We start from the raw sequence: 2,017 nt of genomic DNA, 5'->3' as shown, positions 1-2,017 counted from the left end.
TAAGATTAATTAAATATTATTATTATTATTAAAATAAGATAAGAAGTAAAGATAAAATGATTAACTCAATCATATCTAAATGAGGAACTTAAGATAGCATGTTGAGTTGAATAAATATATAAAATCCTGAAGCTATTGCTCTTTTGAGCTACAACAGTCTCCCAATTAAACACGGTTAGTTAGCTCTGAGGCTACAATCCCACGCTTCCTGCTCTAACCGCTACCAGTCATCAGAACCATCCGAACTAGGAATAATCCTTTTTCTTTCTTCAGATCACCTCGTCTCACACATTCACTGTGATGGAATCTTGTGACAAGATGAATGGAGGAACTGCGGATATTGTTTCTGGTGGTGGTAACAAGAAAGGGAGTGATAATGGCATCTGCTGCAACTGCCAAAAGAGTCAATGCTTGAAACTTTATTGTGAATGTCTTCGTGCTGGAAATTTGTGCAACAATTCTTGTACTTGCAAAGCCTGCGAGAATAATGAGAATAACAGGGATAAAGTGTATGAGAAGAAAAAAGAAATAGAATTACGTGATCCAGAGGCGTTTCAATCCAAGATTATTATTGGTGGGAACGAAGCAGCAAGGCACAGAAAAGGATGCAACTGCAGGAAATCAAAGTGCAAGAACAAGCACTGCGCTTGCTTCAGTGCTGGAGTTGGTTGCTCTAATCAGTGTAAATGTGACGATTGCATGAATGAGTATGGAATCGTCAACAACCAACAAGTACTTGTTTTGACTAATGATAGTAATAATAATGGCAGCAACAACATCACGGTGGATAATGGATCATCTCAATTTCAACATCTATTTGCCGATAACGATGGCTGCTTACAGGTATAATTTCTACTAGTATTGTCCACAAGAGTTCAAGAGTATGATTTTTTCTCTTAATTAAATTGCTTTACCATCAAATTTTATTTTTATATATGTATATCAGAATATGCAGAATTCTGAATCAGATATGGATAGAATTTTTAATGAGATAGAGCAGGCAGATTATTATTATTATGGTCAGCAAACGTCACTGAGCAGCAACAGCGAGAATGGAATCAACAATAACAACGTGAATTTGCCATCAAATCAGCAAGATAGCCATGTTCCTGCTGCTGCTGTTTGTTATAACTATAATCTTTATGGAAACATTATTCAAAACAATGTTGCTGCACCTAATTATCATCAGCATCTTACTACCCCAAGGCAGATTTCTCCAGTCGAATACAACAACACTATTGATGATCTTGATTTGGAGGGACCACCATCATCTTGGTTCTATGGTGAGCCCTCTTCCCTTCCTAGCTTCTTCACGACGGACACAACAATTCAGGATAGTAATCAGCAGTATAAACCTGAGACTCTGAATTATGATGATATTTTTCAACAAGAAGCACTACCAATATCACCGACAATGAATCAGAGTGCACAGCATCTGACAAACACGCAACCACCTAGTCATCCTAATAATAACCAACTTCCATAATGTGAAACTAGAACAAGTGTAAGAGTGTGGCAACTTTTATGTTTGGAAAAGAGGGAAGCTCGTTTGAGTCTCTTGAACCTTGCATCTTTATGTTTGGCAACTTTTTTATCTTTTGAATACAAACTCTAGCTTTTACGTTTACTTTTTTAGATTGAACTGAAATTTATTTTCTATGTACCAATTGTGTTGTTCATTGTTCATATGTTTATTATTATTTTATAATATTTTTTTTTAATACTCTCTTGTGTATATTATTATTTTTATAAAATTTCTATTTTTTTTTTGAGTTTTTTACTCTTATTGTTATTTTTTTGTATGGTTCACGCCATCAAGGAAAGAACATAGACCTTCTTCACAACATTAAGCCTTGAATAGCTTTTTTGGGAGTCTTACACTCTATATCAATACATTTTTGGAACTCATTGCTTCCTTTTCTAGAACTCTTCCCCTTTCCTGATTTCTTTGATCTGCATCATAGATCCCAAAATGCTCATTAGCCACTAATAATCGATCTTGTATAATAGGATTGAA

At 35.0% G+C, this 2,017-nt stretch overlaps 1 protein-coding gene across 1 annotated transcript; it reads left to right on the top strand.

Moving 5' to 3' along the window:
• Positions 1-300: 300 nt before the first annotated feature.
• On the top strand, positions 301-1,486 carry LOC107462985 (uncharacterized). Its single transcript, XM_016081673.3, has 2 exons — positions 301-843; positions 947-1,486. Exons 1-2 carry the CDS (start codon positions 301-303, stop codon positions 1,484-1,486), a joined length of 1,083 nt encoding a protein of 360 aa, XP_015937159.1.
• Positions 1,487-2,017: the final 531 nt, after the last annotated feature.

Source organism: Arachis duranensis, chromosome 8 (assembly GCF_000817695.3).
Source record: "Arachis duranensis cultivar V14167 chromosome 8, aradu.V14167.gnm2.J7QH, whole genome shotgun sequence".
Lineage (NCBI taxonomy): Eukaryota > Viridiplantae > Streptophyta > Magnoliopsida > Fabales > Fabaceae > Arachis > Arachis duranensis.
Note: the sequence above shows the minus strand (reverse complement) of the source record. Positions and strands in the feature narration are given on the sequence as shown.